This window comes from Patiria miniata, unplaced genomic scaffold (genome assembly GCF_015706575.1).
Source record: "Patiria miniata isolate m_02_andy unplaced genomic scaffold, ASM1570657v1 HiC_scaffold_24, whole genome shotgun sequence".
Lineage (NCBI taxonomy): Eukaryota > Metazoa > Echinodermata > Asteroidea > Valvatida > Asterinidae > Patiria > Patiria miniata.
In genome coordinates this window covers 15716301-15731704 of record NW_024037063.1, presented here as the reverse complement: position 1 = coordinate 15731704, position 15404 = coordinate 15716301, and the positions used below count along the sequence as shown (strand labels likewise).

Genomic DNA, 15404 nt, shown 5'->3' with positions numbered 1-15404 from the left:
TCAGGCATCTTGACTCAAATGTGCCGTATTCGTGGCTTCGGTCATGGAGTAATTGTAGCTTGAAGACATCCTCTATATAATTTTGGCTTGACTGCCCAGTGCCATGCAGGCTATAGACATTAACATTACGCCTCGACAGTGAACCATGGCAAATTGACTACGTGATGACAATTGATCGGCGCCATGGAATGTAAGTTGTCGATTCCCACATGCCCAGACGGCTAAGGTATTTCTGCCGTTGGCACAATATAACTCTGATCAAATGCATTTTCCTTTTAAATAAATGTCGTTTTTGTAAGCTGATTGAAATGGTATCTGAAAAACAAATAACCATTTTCGTTAAATAATCTTCCTCGTGATTTATTAAGATGATCAAACTTATAGCAACGTTTTTCCTATAGGAAAGAGAGGTGAACTGAACATTTTCTGTGTTCAAAAAAGCAAAAAGCATGTATTTTGGTAAATTTATGGGAGTCCTGCTTTTGAATTTTGTCTCAAACGCTGTTTAATCTTTATTCCGATTACACAATTTAACGCCTCGTGTTTAACTCAATCGTGTTTACTTTTTAAACGCTTCGTGGACGGTTCTTATAGGCACCCTAAACAACGTGTTTAAATTACAAACGCTTATGTTTTACAGTGTTTAAAAGTGGAATGAATGTTATGACATTGAATTTTTAAATACTGTAACAACATACTCCCGTTTATATGTAAACACGAGGCGTTTACAGTGTAAACACGAGGCGTTTACATGTAATCAGAATGTGTGTAATTTGTTTCCTGAAAGTTAAATTTCAGTTACAAACAGCTGCAACACTTCTCCCGGCTGTTTGAAACTCTGAGGCTTTGTTTTTGGTACATGGATAGCTGCATAATAAATCCGACTCGAATTGAGCCCCTTAAACGCGTTACAATGTTTAAAAACCAGTGGCGTAAATCTGTGCGGGCGAGTGGGGGGGGGGGGGGGGGGGGGATGGGGTAGCCAAAATCCACAAATTGCCCGACTGTGGAAATTCGAAGGGGGGGGGGGGGCTGGACACCACATTACACTGGGGGCGCTCTTCAGGATATAGGATGTATATCAATATGTATCGCGCTTAGGCCTACATCAAAACGGCGCATTTTAGAAGCTTTTGAACTTTGTTTCTCCACTTTTCAGTGCTATTGAATACATTTGGTTGTTGGGATGTTCGAAAAATACCTCGAAATCCGCATTTTTTTCGCATCACGAAAACATGGGGGGGGGATGATTCAATAGCCCTTCCCCCCTGGTCAAAAAGTGCGGGGGGATATATACCCCCCCCCCCCCCCCGATTTACGCCCCTGTTAAAGAGTGTTGCAAAAAGCGTTCATGAGTTTTAAACACTCGGTTTTACAGTGTAGTCTGGCTATGGCATGTTTTGTTTCTGCTTAAACTTACCCTGTAGACCGTGCAAAACTTCTCCGCGTGATATAGCTCGCTGGTGCAAAATAAGGCCAGGCCAGAAATATGTGGTACAAAGCGGACACATGGGGGCGCACAACATTTACAAGGTAATCACTGCAAATCGAATCCAAACTGCAATATAACAGGTATCGCATGTGTTGGATTTCTGTGAAATCTTACGGTCTCTCATTTCTAACCTGCACACGTTCTCCTTTCAACAACTAATTAATTTCACTAAGGCACGCGCAATACAACCCATGACTCCGCGTTTCATGGACACCAACTTGAACTTCACTACAACGGCACTGCTCGTGTGATCATGTGATCACAGGCGTCAACTATTGCCAGATGGTCCGATACGAACTGCAGAGCCTGACCGTCGGCGTCTTGAAAAGCGCCAACATTTGTCCGACCAGGCTTAATTAACGATTTGCAGCGTACGGGTTACCTGAGGAAAATCATGGCTTCGATCGTTCCTGACCCGGGCTGGTTTGGACACGACGCACGTGCATGTTTATTTACGCTTTATATTACCAGTGTAGCCCCATCAGTTGTCGAAGAACTGTTCTCCTTGTAGGGTGGTATGTAGCTAGGTGACATTATATTACCGTGTAACAGCTGAAGTGAATCGTGTAATTTTATCCCTGTATTGAAAAAAGAAAATGACCTCATCAAGGTACAATTGTATACCTCATCAAGGTACATTTGTAGCTGTTCGCACTATATATACACCCTGCGTTTAGATTGTATGTATTGCCGGTGGTTGCTCTCGGGAATTTATTTACATAATATGCAAATGACTTATAGGCACGGCAGTGTTCATAATTTAAAATATATTATATTTTCGTGAATACGACTTCCTATACCGTCCCTGGCTTTTTAATATCAATAACTTTGGAGGCAATTTTATTTGACACTATTTTATGTTATTATTCGAAGGTCGTACGTGGAGTAGCCTAATGGCGCAGTAGTCTTCACCTTTACCTAGGCGGCGTCCATCCACTGCAGGATGTAGCCCCGCCTCTGTCAGACCCCTCCAGGTTGTTTTTTTCCTTTGCTGTCCATGTCCATGCCCCCAACCAACTTTGTTATGTCATCTCTCCATCTTTTATGTGGTCTACCTCTAGATCTTTTTCCTGTTCTGGGTTGCCATTCTTTCTTATTGTCCATCTGTTGTCTGTCATCCTGGCTATATGTCCTGCCCATGTCCATTTCATTGTGTTGACATATTTGGCGATGTATTTTACTTTTTCAACCCCCCTGAATGTTTGATTGGGTATCCGGTCTTGTAGTTTAATTTAGGCCTATGGCATCTTTCTTATCATTGCTCTCTTGGTGGTCGACAATATTGTAGATTTGCTTGAAAACTGTCAATGTTAGGCATCCATAATTGTTGGAAGTATGCATTGGTCGAATACTCTCTTCTTCTAATCAATGATATTGGTAGTTTTCTGTCATGTAAGATTTCTTTATGTCTTCCGAATAGACCCCGTCCTGCCTTTATTCTTGTGAGTACCTCTTCTTCAGTTGTGTCTTGCATCTGTAGGGTTTGACCAAGGTATTTGTATTCCTTTACTTTTTCTATTATTTCACTCTCAATTTTGACATTGACTCGAGAATCAATCTTTGTCATTATGTTGTCTTTCCTATAAGCCCCAATCGGTTGCATTCTTGCAGCAGCTCAGCTGTCTTTTTAGGCTTTCAATGGAGTCTGACTATGGCCACATCATCAGCGAATCTAAGGTTCGATAGTGATTCTCCATTGATGTTGATTCCCTCCTCTTCCATCTCTGCTTTCTTGAAACTTCTTCAAGAGATGCGTTAATGAGTTTGGGGGACAATGTCGAACTGTACCTCTAGTATCTTGATCTCGGTTGATATTTCACTATCTACGTGAATTTTAGCTGCTGCATCTGTGTATATATCTTCCAGAATGTTGATGTATGTTTCGTTTATTCCTATATTTCATAATGATCTGAACATATGACCGGGTGTTCTATGGAATCGAAGGCTTTTTTCAAAGTCCACAAAGCCGATACATAATGGTAGATTGCATTTGTTCGTCTTCTCTATGATCTGGTTTATAGCTTGCAGTCGTCTTGGTTCAAGACTATAATAGTGGCTTGTACAACCGCCCAATTTAATTACACTGATGACCTTTCGTTTGCTATCATAGTATCAAATGGTATCGATTTTTATTTTTGAGTGGAGAAATCGTTTTTCAAAGTGGCGATGGGCTATGGACTACTTTGTCACCACCAGAGGGCGCTTTGCACTCCCACCACGCGGTAAGCGCACATCGTCATCGGATCATGGTTATTCAGCTATTCGATGTTTATTCATAAGAAAATAACAAAGACGTTACAACATTGCTATTACTCAGTCATGCATGTACATTAAAGCATTTCAAAGAACGGCTTTCGTCGAGTGGAATGAAATATCTGTGGAATGTATCATAAGTGTCAAATATCACAGTAGAAAGCAAGATCTGTGGTTCGAACCCATGTCCATTTTCATGGAATATTTTTGTTGGTTGGGATTAGAAGGGAAAACAGTACGAGAACTTAAGTGTCTGCGATCCACACAGCATGGTAAATATTCATGTTAGGGTGCGTGGTGTGATTGGTTAAAAAAACGATGTATGCTGCAAAAAACTAATAAAATAAAATACAATGTACACAACCGTTAACCAAACCTGAAATTGAAATTGTAAAAATGTGTATAGTTTTTTAAATGAAGCAACAATAATTACGATAAATTGGGATACACATTACACGTCTTACGACTTAAAAGTGTATTAGATGCCAGCTGTCTTGACAGCTAACACTTCCTCACGAAGAGATGTATCCATGATGTACCCTCCCTACGTATGACGCCTAGTTCCGTCACCTCAAGTAATGTTTGAGCACCACAAAGAGCAATAATTCCATTTAGGGTAAGAAAGGCATGAACAATTTATTTCGTTTCTCATTTTCAAATAAAATTCAGTTACAAATCGATTTCAAACATTGTTTGCCGCTAAAATCAGCACTGAGTTTTTAAAAGATTTAAAACATGAAAAAGGTTTTTACTTTTATGTATATTACCCGATGTCTAGTTCATAATATAATTGTTTTGTGATTGTCTGGAATAAACGGTTCTTTAAACACACGAATGAGTTTTTATACAGAAAATATATTACTCGTCATAGCAATGAACATTACAAACGAATCTATCATTCAAAATACATGACAAACAAGTAGCACGTGAACAAACGCGGCAGCACCTATTTTTTTTTACGATTCTAATTATTTTACGATTCATAATTCGAGCTGTAATGTACGCTGATAGAATTAAAATAAATTGAACTCCTATACATGGACTAAACTTAGGCATGGATGGCCGGGCTTGAAGCGACAATACCAAATCCAACCAAGCTAACTCATCTACCCATTTCGTGTTATGATATCCTGAACCACTGGCTTTTCCCCATGTATACAATGCTGTATAATTATTAGGATCATATAAAGTACATTTGACAGGAGGGTTCCAACTAGATTAAACTATTTCAGTTGAAGTTTTTACTGATTCCCTTCGCATCAAGTCGGCCTAATTATTACAGTTTTTGATCTTCGGAGTTGCGACCAGCACAAATCACTTCAAATTACACAATTACAGTGTCGAGTTCGCTGACTCCATGAGCTTCATTAGGCATTCGAATGATATTTCTCTCATTTGGAGAGTCTTGATCAATTACATGTTCACAATGTATTGGGTGATTTTTTTAACTTAATATTTAGGATAATATTTACAAGCAAAACCCCATAATTTAAAGAATTGTCATGTTGACCTTTTATGAAAATTATTTCATACAAATTATACAAATATTGATATTGATAAAAAAAAAATGGGGGTAACTAAAAATAAACATATTGGATAAAAGTCAGTGGTTGTTCATCAGATCAACTTATAATTTCAATATAGATGAAAATGTCTTACATTTGCTGAAATGAAACTGAATATGAGTTATCAAGTGTGGGAGAACAGTTCAACAAGCAATGCACATAGGTACTCGATGGCAAGCCAGGTTGGTACTGCTAACAAGTTTGATGCACTTCATAGAAATTACGAATTGCCAAAACATGATGCACTTGATTTATCTAAACATATTTTACAATTACAGAAATGCAGATAAACAAAGCGAACATATACTAAAGAAATCTACAAGCTTAAGATAACCGATCTATAGGTCACATCTACAAACCATGAACAGGAATATTCCAAATAAAATGTGTTTATTTTTCTACACATCCATCCTTGCGTCGAGTCTTGTAAAGAATGAAGGCTGCTACAATCCTCTCAGGATGTCATATCTTAGGCCTCCTCTGCACCATCTTTTTCGGCAACATCTCCATTGGTCTTTTGTCTTTTCAAAAACTCTTGTCCCTCCTAAGAGAAGAAACAAAACAAGTCCAATTATATGTAGAAGTCTTCTAAAAAATGAATTGTGCTGAACTTTATGAACATTGATTTACTGTTTCTCCATTCTTAAACCTACATGTAAAGTGATTTTGTCACTCCAAAATGGGTATAAAAGTGGACTTTTTAAGTTGAAAGTGTATGTACATGTATCTTCAACCTTAAACCAACCTTGAACTACATGTACGATAACATTTGACTGTGCCGCATATACATGTACCAAATATCCGAATATTCAATCATCTATTGAATATCTCAATAGCATTTTACCCAAAAGAATATTTGAAAATCTTGCAAATTAAACTTGCGCGATCCCTCTGGCATGCTGGCAGTATTTATACAATCAGGTACATTTTTCAAATGACCTAACCAAAATCAACAATGACCTCATTTGACCCTAGATGACCTTAAATGTCTCAAGTCATCTTACGTTCCCCTACCCAAAGATCGGAGTGAAGTCTGACTTTTTCATGACAGCACTTTTTAGTTTGCCTAAGCAAAACCAACAATAACGTCATTTGACCCCTAGATGACCTTTGACCTCAAATGTGTTGGGTCATCTGAAGTCCCCCTACCCAAAGATTATTGTCACCAAGTTTGGTTGAGATTGATGTCTGACTTTTCAAATGACAGCACTTCACAGTTAACCTAACTAAAATGGAACACAAGCACGGACACACATGTACACAGACAGACGGCAGGAATACAATCACAACATCCCCCTTTTTTGGTTTTAAAGCCAGGGGGACAAAAAAATGACAGCCATCTCGAGAAGATATGATAGCGAAATATGTCTGTCATGTAACTTTATTCCTATAAATTGCATGGTTTATTGCTTGTCTTGTCACATTCTTGTGGACAGCCATTTTACATGCATGATTTGATAGCTACCTTGAGCAATATTAGCCCGAAGTTGCATCTTTAAAATCTGTCAAATATCAGCTGGTCAGCTATCTCCAAAAATTATATCGATACATAATCATGATATACATAAAACAAAATTATCTGATCATATCAAAGTTCCAAAAATCAAATACTAAATTATTTGAAAACACACAGCACTAGTTAACAGAAACATTGCCATGAACTTTGTTTCTTTATATCTCACAATAGTATCCTTTTTAAATATGCCACATGAATGTTGCTGTACATAGTGCATAGAGTAATAGTATAGAGCTTGTATTTTGGTATTTGTTTTAAGATATCTCAGACACTACAAATACAAATCAAGAAGTCATTATTGGTTCAAACATCATGCTTTCACTTCCCCAATTATTTGAAAATGTTAGTTGTCAAGAAAAAGTTCTCATGAATGTTGTATCATTTTCTCTAACCTAAATGTTTACTTTGATAAGCACTTTGCCATTGCACATTAAGATAAAGTTCTAATTGTTCAACATTTTGGTGCAGTGCTCATAAAGGAAAACATAAAAAGACCTTCATGGATAATTAAATTGTGGTGAAATATGGTTGGCAAACAGGTTGGCAAACAGATTGTCTCCAACATATCGAGCACTCAGTACAGCTTCAAGTATTCAATGAATTGACTTTAGAGAGTTCATCTTACCTGCAGTGTTTCTGCCATGGTATGAGTTCTTTTCAAACTGGCGACATCTTCTTCCCCTTCATCGCCATCTTCGACACCGTCATCTTCATCTTCTTCATCCTCCTCTTCCTCTTCCTCCTCCTCTTCTTCTGCTGCCTTTGAGATATCTCGTGTCTGTGAGCGAGTCTCACCAATGGGTGCATCACCAAGTAGCTCCTGTGCTTCCTGTTTGTATAAGTAAAGTAACTTCATACTGTCCAAAAACTCTCCTTTAACTCTTTCTTTGAAAAATACTGTTAATAACATTTTTACACTATTTATCATCATAACTTTGGAATACAACATCATATTTGGCAGAATTTAAGTGGATTGACATTACGACTATACTGAATAGCCAAGCTACTATTACATGAATGTCCCAAAGTTTGTTTTCAGGTATAAAGAATGTTTCATTCTTTTCTGGACAAGTTTGCAGTTTGAATTTTGGTAGATTTGGGAAGCACCCAAAGAAAAGCAAAGGTAGTTTTGAATGATGTTACCCCCAAAATTATTAATTGATTAAATACTTTTAAAAAAGCAACTGTTATAAAACACAAAAGGTTTATGATTATTTGAGGTATCTATTAAACGCCTAAAATTAACAACATGTGCTTATGAGATTTGGAAATAGTCATTTCACATACAAAAAGCTTTCATTTGAGAAAAAAATACTTATATAACATCACATCCCTCCCCAAAAAATGATTCAATGAAATTAAAACTTACCTTTGCTGTTTCCTTCATAGTATGATCTCGTGGCACCCGTGGTGGTTCAGCAACATCACTTTCTTGTGAAATCTCTTGGAGACGTTGCTGGTCACCTCTTGTCCTACCATCCTGGTCAATGTTAGCATCCTTCAGGATTGCTTCACTATCCTGCAAAAACCAAAAACCAAAAAAACAAAAAAACAAAAAAAAAAGAGAGAAAAAAGTGGTGTAAATTTAGCTATCAACACATGTAAACATTTTATCAACCATTCCCAAGTTTCTACAATTATAGTTTTGGTTCACAATAAAATAAATTGATTCCATTGTACCACTGGACTCTGGCAAAGGGTGTTCAAGTCCTGCAAGTGAAACAAAAACTAAGGGGCTGGTTTCTGTCGAAATTAAACAATAACTACTGACCCAAATAACCTGAAAATGGTCCTTTAACATACCTCATGGACAAAAGACCACCCACAGAAAGTTGACAACTCTCCCCCAACAACAATACTGTGCAGTGTATTATCTTTTTGAACCTTCATGTACTGGATATGTGTATTGCACATGCACAACATGTTCCACACCATGTTTGTTACATTAGGCCAGTTCCAGCTGAGTTGGTTCTGAAGGACTCTGACTTAACTCGCACATGTACATGTGTACTCATACCTTGACTGTGGCTTGCATAGTGGAGTCTCTCTGCACCCCAGGCTTATCAGAGTCTTCTGGCAAGAGGTCATGAGCCCCTTGTGATTTCAGAAACTCCGCTCCCTCCTGCAAAAGAACAAACACAAGTGTAGACATTACTTCAACATCAAACTGATATTCTCTTTACTTTTTGGGTGTGATACTCCCAAAAGAAATTTCAAATTTCAAATCGAACCACTTCCTCTTTGAAATATTACCTTTGTTATTAGCTTGCCAATGAGACATTACATACATAAGGAGTTCTAAAAAAAACGGCAAACTTTAAAGCACTAAATCAACTGGGATATGGTACTCAGGCATGTAGCTTTAAGTTCATTGGAGTCATGACTAGGAACATAATAAGACGCATGGAATAATTGTGCCAAAGGTGAACCTTCATAATTATTTAAAAACATCATGGGGTTGAGTTTCTTTAACAGGTACTCAGGTACCCACGTTTATTTCAATCAGGTACCCGGTTCCCCTACAACCTGTACAATACATGCACACAAAAGGGCACATTAACTTATCAGGCCAGTATTAACCCATTAAATAAATTAATTGCCAAAGGGACTCGATGTTTATTCAATGCATGTATGTGGGTTAAAACTAAAATGGACCATTTATGATATCGGCCAAAATTGAAGTCCTACATGCCGACTACGATTTTGAAAACACACTTCTCTTGCTATTATTTCATACACTGGTAATGTACATTCAATGAAAAATGGAGTCTTTGAGTGGCTCAGTATTTAAAGCTAAGATGATATATGATTAGATGAAGAAATCTAGATTTGACAATTCACGTGATTGGTCAGCAAAATTTTAGCCCTTACACTACACAGTAGCTGTGTGCTGTGTGGAGACAAAAATTGTGCTTTTTGCATTCCTGCATATGTATCTATTTCAACACATTGATAACTCAAAAGTCATAAATTGCAAAACTGAACATTACCAAATGAAAACTTGCATAGCATTTTCTAGAAATGAGTTCAGTGATTGAGCTCATTGATGAACTGAGAAGTGAAATGGATGCTTACAGAGTTTGTCATTAATAAGCCTCTGAATCCTAATTTAAAAAAAAAACCATTTAAATCTTCTGACCTGATCAAACAAAATGTTTGAGTATAATTTAATTGCAAGGCATGAATCCACTAATAAACAAATTGTTTTAGAAACCCAGAGGATATTCATGACAATATTTAATGCTACCCGTTTGACATCATGAACCTTGTGGCTGAAAGGGGTGTAGTCTGTGCATGCATGTGCACAATTTTGCATTGTGATAAATTTCATGGCAAGTTGTTCCCTGAACTTGAAATCTAGACTGTTTTCACTTGATATTTGCTATGGCAGATACATGTATATAAGTACCTGCGGTTAACCACAGAAAATCAAAAGGTGGGGGAGGGGGGGGGGGGGGGAGACCCCCATGGGAAAGATTTCCATACATGGACATGCACAAGCCCTATGAGACTGGTCTGAACACAAAGTGTTTTCTCAGTCAAAATGCTTATTGAAAACACCATTTTCCCTGCTAAATACATATTATCACTTTCTGATGGCTGATAGGTGACTGTAGGGAAAAATAAGTGATGGCCAGGTATGGAAATCTGTCCTTACCATGACCTTGAGAAAAAATTGTGCGATTATTTTGGACACTCTTCAAATTTCCTCATAAATTACAGGATAACTATAGATTTCTAGAGTTGCAGAATTTGATTTTCCTGGTTATAAACCAAGTAAGTAACTGTTAATGTTATAGGTTTGTTTCAGAAAAAATGCCTTTGAGGCAATCAAAATCAGATTTTTTTCCAGTTAATTATCGACTATTCAGTATGACAGTTTCTTACCTGGTTAATAACCAGGAAAAATCAGAATGGACAGAAGGTCAAGTGTACAATGACCTGTATATCCCAGAGACGGAAAGAATTTAGTATCCTTACGACACTTCTTTTGTCTTGTGCAAAGTCTATGGAGAGTTGAGTGCATTTTCAGAATATTCTCAACAAAATTGGAACTGTTTCTCAGTCCCAGATTCCTGTCTTTTCAACATTTTTGCAGGATGCAATAATATTCTTCATGTTCTTTTCAAAACAAAATCAGTTATCAACCTATCGACCATGATCGACCAAAACTTGTTATTTAAAATCACTTGTTAAGGTGATATTTAAAACAAAGAAAAGGGGCACGTCAGATCAGCACATAAGCTACTACTATAGACAAAGCACGATATATGGTTCACCAAACCATGGAGGTAGGACCTAACCTAATTTAAGGCCACCAGACAAAGCTCTTTTCACACAACCCGACGCTAGCGCTAGGGCCGAAGAGCGATATCATTATCGGTAGGGGTACATGTATAGCAAGTTGCTCTGTGCCGACACACTAACAAGTCAAGTGGAACAAAGAATGAACTGTCTGTAGCACAGAGTCTGCATGTGCATTGTGCATGAACATGTCCGTGTATGCGCAGAGAGTTTGTACATAAGCAGTTAACCTACGTGTTTTCGGCGCGGTCAAACCGCGCATCACAAACATGAAACAACCCTCTAAAACTACCCCGAATCATGTTATAAAATGCCACATACCTTAGCTGTGACCTGCATCGTGCTGTCTCTAGCAAGCTTCGGTGCACTGTCTGCCATTTTAGATGGGCTTTTCGTCGTAAAAGATTTGAAAAATGGTACAAACACAAATCGATTTGGTGCTCGAAATGTCACACGCTTGCAAACCACAAAGAAGGAAGTGTGTGCGTAAAATTGAGGCAACAATGCGGCGTAGGTCACAGCTGTATGTTAATATAGTGATGACGTTCATTATTGGCGTATTCTCATTGGACACTATCTGTAGCTGCTGTTCATTCATTGGTTAAAATCGAAACGAAACTACTCTACGTATCCGTTGGCGGGCTTCAGCAGGTTATTTATCTTAATTGACCACCGCTTTTACGCGAACAAGTGACAACAAGCCAGGAGCAGAAAGCGCCCCGGGGAACTTCCGAACGGACGAGGCTAGACCACAGACGCACACGGTTCGAAACGGCGAAGGCGCGTCTTTGGGTCGTATCTTGAGGTATAAAACGTAAAAGCCCCATGGTCGTAACTATGAATAAAAAAGTAGTAAATGCTGAAAGCATTTACTTTGGAGTAAAGCAAATGCTTGAATCCGTACGAACAAAAGTTTTATTTTACTGTTCAGCATTCAGACAGCATGATAGCCAAGCTTCTGAATATTATGTTGGATTGATTGCACGACAAATGCTTGTCAACGTGGGTGTCTCTTTTGTGTGTATGAATGGCACGAGCATGCAAGGTATTACACAATATCTGATGTAGAAAAAGTTCCTTGCTATTATGCGTAGAGTAACAGTAACAATATCCAAATCATCTAGGTGATGCACATTTTTATTTGAATTTACTCAAATGACGAAAAAGGAAATCGCCTGTTGCAGAAATGCTGAAAAATGCAAAAAAAAAGTTTAAAGCGCACCGTAGGTCCTACTGTAAATGAAGTCTGGATATTTTTTAGTTTCCTAAAACATCCAGACACATGTTTCAGCAGGTAAAATCATACCACTTAAACATTCAATATAAAGTTGTTAAAAAAATAATATCTAAGTACATGTATTAAAAAAATTAAACGTTTGAAAAGAACTAGTACTCACTAAACCAGAGTTTGTTTGTTTATTGTTTGAGTAATTTTTAATTTGAGGTATATTATTCCGGAGTGCTCAATTTTAATAGGGTATTTATGAACTTGTAATTTTTATCGTTATTTTTGTAGATCAAATTATTTAAATCTTTGACTTATATTTGGTGATGTCTTTTTAATGAAATAAACCAGAATTGAATTGAAAATTGAATTGAATTACCATTCGGGTTCCCTGATTGCAGTTGGATAAAAAAAAATGAAAGTCTCCTTAACCTTCTGTACTGCGCCGAAATACACTGCTCAGATCTATAATCAAACGCGAAATTATCGTTTCGTCTATTAACGAAATGAATAATAAGAAAACTCCATAACTCCCAAACAAATGTGATTGGAAATAAAGTCTATGGTATCATTTGTATTTTTTCTTCATTTTGCGCGGACGCACTTGCTTTATATTTTCAAGGCTGCCCCTACCCAACCTTTAATAATACACAGTGAATAGTCGACATTTGAAGCGTTTAGTCCCACTTATTTTTATTCACACAAAATAAAGTAACCTGTCACTTACAAAACTAAAACAGTAAAAAGTCAATACTTTCAGTTCATAGCTTTCCAGCAAAAGCGTTTGCTTTATTTTAATACAAATGCGAATAAATGCTTAAAAATTGATACTGGTATATAGTAAAAGCAATTGTTGTTTTTATTCATACGACTCATGCGGAGTCGCCAGGATTTTTTTTTTTTTGGGGGGGGGGGGGTTAAAGCACATCCCCCCAGTACATTCATCTTCGTCTAACATCATGCTATCCTGCGGAGCTGTCGGTCATTTCTAGTCATGCTTTTAAAGTTGCCTACTCCGAGCTTTTTTTAACAGTTTCATCCCCCAAAATATTCCTTTTCTAAATTGCTATTTTTCTAGCGTTACAGAAGTTATTCACTTTTGAATGAAATGGCGCTGATCGACTTGAAAAATCGGCACATGTTTAAGTTTGTTGTATTTGATCTTTACAATCTCGAATGATTGGCTTCCAGACAATAATTCCGTTGTCGCGGAGTAGGCTGATGCCTTCCCACAATCATAATCAGTAGGAGTCGCCAGGGTTTTTTTTCGGGGGGGGGGGGGGGGGGTTAAAGCACATTCCCCCACATAGTTGTACTTTCGATAGCATATTCCCAATTAATTGTTTTTTTTTCGAGGGAGGGCGGGGAATTTTTGCCCACCCACCCCCATTGACACCCCTACAGAGACGTCCACTTTGTTGTATTATAATAGCAACTATGACTTCGCACCAAGTTTCTCCTTTTTTTTCCTTCTTTTTTTTGCGAAGGAGATAATTATGTCGTACGCACGAGATATATGTCGTGCGGGGGAGATATTATCTGGTACATCTTTCGAATGGGGCCGCTCTTCAAAACTGACCATTATTATGCATACTACATATTGGACATTTTCACGGCGCACTGTGGTTGTTGAGCGGGTTTTCTTTGGTGGGATTGATGTCAGAAGAACTCTACAAACATTTATTTAATTAAATCATGCTGACAAAAAAATTTGAGTCAAAAAAATTCGCCGGTGGGGGGGGGGGGGGGGGGGGCAAAGTGCCCCCCGGCTGCCCCCCCCCCCCCCCGCTGGATACCCCCACTAGTCCGAAGTGCCAAAGGATTAGAGTTAGGGTTAGGGTTAGGGAACATTCTGACAACTTTCTGTCTCAAAGAAGCTCAAGCTACGCTGATACTGTGCTCTATCCGCGCTTACGATGCGTTCAACTCGCTCTCTATGCGCCCCTGTCAAGCCCAATTACTCGATCTCAGTCGCTGCCGCTCCGCTGTCACTGCGCCCACACTACGCGCTCTGCGTCCTGGCCTAGTAGCTATAGCGTCGCGCTCTCTATTCGACCAATATACGCTCATGTGACGTCACTTGCGCTGTATAAGTACCACGACAAAATGGTCACTACACAGTCCAGTTTCAAAAAATATTATACAAGTTCATCGCAGTCAAGTTACTTTCTCATAGAGACTACATCGACTGCCTTGCGCCTATAAGCTGCCTCAATGCCACTTCAATGTCGCACGATTCACGCTCGCACAGCGACCGAGTTGCGTCATTACGGCGCCTTGGCCAGAGCGTAGAGGTGTTGCGATTGTTTTGAGCATGTTCAAAGACCTTTGCGCTCATCGGAGACCATACTCTCTGGCGCCCATCTGGCGACCTATGTAGTTGTCGTTGCGATCTAGTAGTTGTTGCGCCCCAGCTATTTTTCAAGGACGCAGTGAGAGCGCATAATAGATCGCAGACAGTGTGACAGGGCCTTCTGATATGTCGCCGCGTTCACAATCCTCACGTAGGCATGCGCAACACTACAAGCGAGTTAGAATTTTATAATTCTAAATTCAAAACGCAACGCGCCAGGTGCGTTCTGCGCGACATCGCGTAGAACATGATACGCGCGCGTCAATCTCCATAAAAGGGTTGTTTTCATCTTACTCGCCAGCTGAACACTCCATTATTTTGCAGGAGGGATGTTTCAAAAAGCTTAAAGTGAATTTGTTGAACAAATCGGGATGTTTTGAACGAATTATATGATTTTTTTTGGCCGAAAAGGTATTTATGAATGGGAATAAATATGTACTCCGTCGGTATTTATCACTCTGTTTAAGACCACTTAGAGTCTGGGTGCTGATAATTACCCTCGCCTCCGGCTCGGGTAATTATCAGCACCCAGACTCTAAGTGGTATTAAACAGAGTGATAAAAACCTCCGGAGCACACATTTATTCCCTTAATATGATACGGAGCGCGTGTGGCAGGTTTTTGTTATCCACCGGAAAAAATCGAAGACCGATATAGAAAGCGCCCGCTGATTGGTCAAAATCTAGAGTTTAAGAG

General features: G+C 38.6%; 1 protein-coding gene across 1 annotated transcript; it reads right to left on the bottom strand.

Annotated features, from left to right (window-relative positions):
* Positions 1 to 4350: 4350 nt before the first annotated feature.
* Positions 4351 to 11633, bottom strand: LOC119732144 (histone H2A.Z-specific chaperone CHZ1-like). The gene is made up of 5 exons (XM_038205544.1): positions 11453 to 11633; positions 8844 to 8948; positions 8196 to 8345; positions 7452 to 7655; positions 4351 to 5854 (listed from the first exon to the last, which is right to left on the bottom strand). The coding sequence occupies exons 1-5, from the start codon at positions 11507 to 11509 to the stop codon at positions 5780 to 5782; spliced, it is 591 nt and encodes a 196-aa protein (XP_038061472.1). The 5' UTR covers positions 11510 to 11633; the 3' UTR covers positions 4351 to 5779.
* Positions 11634 to 15404: the final 3771 nt, after the last annotated feature.